Genomic DNA, 3,113 nt, shown 5'->3' with positions numbered 1-3,113 from the left:
TGGCTGCCAATCAAAAGTGACTTCCAAAAAATGATCAACATTTCTTCACATTGATATTTTAGGTGCTACAAATTAAAGGAAATTCTTTAAATACTTGTGCATTGTCTCAGTTCTAGTTTTAGGTGTTGAACTATTCTGCAAGAGGATTTGTGAATATTTAATATTTACGATAATGCATATAATATATTTTTTATTACGCTGACTAAATAAAACAACATACTTGTCTGAGCAATTGCTTTGCTAATTCATTTCCCATATAAAAAGTAGTCTAACATAGTCAAAAGCAATTGTTCTGCTAATTCCTTTCCATTTCTCAAAAGCAATTGTACTTTTGTGCATAACTAAAATTTATGGTATCTATGAAAGAGCCGAACAATGGAAATCCATGATGTAGGAAAGACTTGTGACAATCACAAGCATTTTTATTCAAAGCAAAACTGACAAATTGAGGAAGCAGACATAATTGAGGCTGTGAGATTGTTCTAACAGCCCACGAACTTGTAGGTGGTAAGCATATGGCCGTAATGCTTTCCTTTCCCATCCTTATCAATTGCATTAAAAGCATCAGTTTCTAAAACCAGTCCTCCACTTTGGCACTTGTCCACAATTCGTACAATCACATTTTGACCAGTCGAATCATTTGTCACCTGTAACAATTGAAATGATTAGGTATAAACATTATACATATAAGCTAAGAAATCCTTAATATATATGATGCAATTTATTTGGATGCAGGTGCCGCAGAGGGAAGGTTCCATGGGCTGACCGGCTTGGTCACAATACGCAGTCCAAAGGTATTTGCTACGAAACTCTAGGGTCTGATTGGAGTCAAATGTAGCACAAAATAGGCCATCAAGGTCGTAATGACGACCAGCAGAATCATACGGAGTGGACGTGGTAAACGTCTCACCATTAACAAAGAGAATGGAAGCCAGAAAGAGGCATAGAGCAATCCAAATCACAACCTTGGAAGCCATGACTATATGCTCAAACCAACGACTATGATATGAACTGATTATTGTGTTAAGGTAGGCGATATTGTTCTTAGAATGACTCCTAGCATTTATAGCCATGACCATAATATTTTATTATGGTGGCCGTGCAGCTCTTCGTTTATTTCTATGGAGCCGGCTGCGAGACAAATAGGACCAAGGATTAATTTAAAGTTTGATATATCCAACTCGGAGCGACGATGAAGTTTAAAATGAATCCTTGTTTTACATCAGCGACTTCTAAGATCATTTCTCGTATTCTTCATGGAAACCGGCAATGAAATAGAATTATGATTTGAATATTCTCTGTAAACAAATGTTTGTTCGGTAATATCTATTTCAACGTTGTTTCAGTCTTGGAAACAATTTTTGTTAATGTAATCAATTATCATTTGTGTAAGTCAAGCAACGGTAGCGTGGTTGGTTTGGGCAGGTTTTTTTTCTTCCCTCATTGTTGCTAGTTTAATTCACTTTGCAAGATATTTACCGGATTTGCATGGTGAGAGGGCTATCAGGTAGTTTTGCCACGTCCAGTGGACTAGTCTCACTTCAAGTACCCGAGATACGGGCTGTTGGGCGTTGGGCTGGGACATGGGGATACCACTGGGTTAAAAAAAATAAACAAAATTTATAAAGTTTATCTTCATTATTAATTAATTAAAAAAAATTATAAAGAAAAATTATTTAAACAAAATATTTATGATTAAAATTGTATAAAATAAGTCAACATGGATAAAATGCACTCTCCTAGGCATGCACATTGGGATATGACAATATGATGAGTGATTCTTTAGACACCCAATAGTGGAAGGTCAAAGGTTGTCTGTTGGATGATTCAAAGAGTAATTAGGGGGTTATAGAGCATCCAAGAAGCTAAATTTTAAGTGGCTATGGGTTAGGCACCATGTTGGATGCCATTCAAAAGAAATTGATATTTAATTATGTCTCATGGCTGTCCAGTTTCCTAGGAATAGGTTTTTGGGAGTAATATTTTGTCCCTTGTTTTGGGTCAAAGCTATGGTTTTTATCCCTTAGTATTCTGTAAGTTAGAGTCAAGACATGGTAGTTTTGTATGAATTATATGCAGGTATCCAAGTGCTATGGATTTGGTTAGAGAAGTGAAGTGTATTATTGTTGTTATCTCTCTTTTGAAGATTAATAATATACTTGTCCTCTTTCTCTGGTGGAGTTTTTTCTCCAAATATTTTCTCCACATCAATCTAGTACCTCTTTTGGTTGCTGATTTTTTATATTGTTGTTAAATGTTGCAATCACTTTATAATCCCCATTGTTTTACATTAAATAAAGGAAAGAATAAGAGTAGTGATTCCAAATAAATATATGGTGATTGATGCATCTATTTTCTATAGATGATCACATCCCTAGTAATAAGATCCCACTAAATCCTATATCATAGTTTGGGAAAAAGATAAAACTTCTTACATTGCAACATTACACATAAATAACAATAGGGGGTATGAGGTTCCTATGGTCTAGGTTGTGGATGAAGAGGTGGAAGTGGTTAATGAACAATATTATAAAAAAAAATCAGGGACTAGGACATCAACAACAAAGCAATCATCTAGGGAGGAAACTCAAGTATCACCTACTCTTTTAGTTCAATTTCCTTTTCCTTCACCTTCTGCTTCTACTTCTAAAAGGGTACCCTTTTATCATCATACACAAACTAAAAACATGAATTTAAAGAGAAAGAAGTAAACACCAATAAATATAAGAATAAATTCAAGTTCTTGTATTATCTTTAGAAGAACATGTAGTAGACAATGGTTTACTATCTTTTGGTAAAGACAACTAGAAACTTTTTAACTCATTTTGTAACTTTTTCACCACCAAAATCTCCTAGATCTTACTCAAGTATTTCTTTCACAATCCGATCATCAATTTTCCCTTTGAAAACTCCTTTCACGTAAATAATTCCAAATAGAGACAAACTAATAGGACATTAGATCGATATTTAAGTTTTTCAATTTGTCTTATATCCACAAGAAGATACAAAGTGCATACAAGTATTTCAAATGATTTTTTAAGGCTATTAGCAATGTTCAAGGGTCAAAAAAATTATAACCCAAATGCATAGTTCACTATAAGTGTGGGTTCTTA

The 3,113-nt window shown here is 34.1% G+C and overlaps 1 protein-coding gene across 1 annotated transcript; it reads right to left on the bottom strand.

The window, feature by feature from the left end:
• Positions 1 to 482: 482 nt before the first annotated feature.
• LOC131048743 (pathogenesis-related protein PR-4-like) lies at positions 483 to 977 on the bottom strand. The gene is made up of 2 exons (XM_059215769.1): positions 771 to 977; positions 483 to 647 (listed from the first exon to the last, which is right to left on the bottom strand). The coding sequence occupies exons 1-2, from the start codon at positions 975 to 977 to the stop codon at positions 483 to 485; spliced, it is 372 nt and encodes a 123-aa protein (XP_059071752.1).
• Between the last annotated feature and the right edge of the window lie 2,136 nt (positions 978 to 3,113).

The sequence above is a fragment of the Cryptomeria japonica genome, unplaced genomic scaffold, assembly GCF_030272615.1.
Source record: "Cryptomeria japonica unplaced genomic scaffold, Sugi_1.0 HiC_scaffold_270, whole genome shotgun sequence".
In the NCBI taxonomy this organism is placed as follows: Eukaryota; Viridiplantae; Streptophyta; class Pinopsida; order Cupressales; family Cupressaceae; genus Cryptomeria; species Cryptomeria japonica.
Note: the sequence above shows the minus strand (reverse complement) of the source record. Positions and strands in the feature narration are given on the sequence as shown.

Coding starts and splice junctions, on each gene's coding strand:
- LOC131048743 (XM_059215769.1), bottom strand. CDS start 977: ATGGCTTCCAAGGTTGTGATTTGGATTGCTCTATGCCTCTTTCTGGCT. Junction 648..770: donor GGACTGCGTATTGTGACCAA/GCCGGTCAGCCC, acceptor CAATTGTTACAG/GTGACAAATGATTCGACTGG.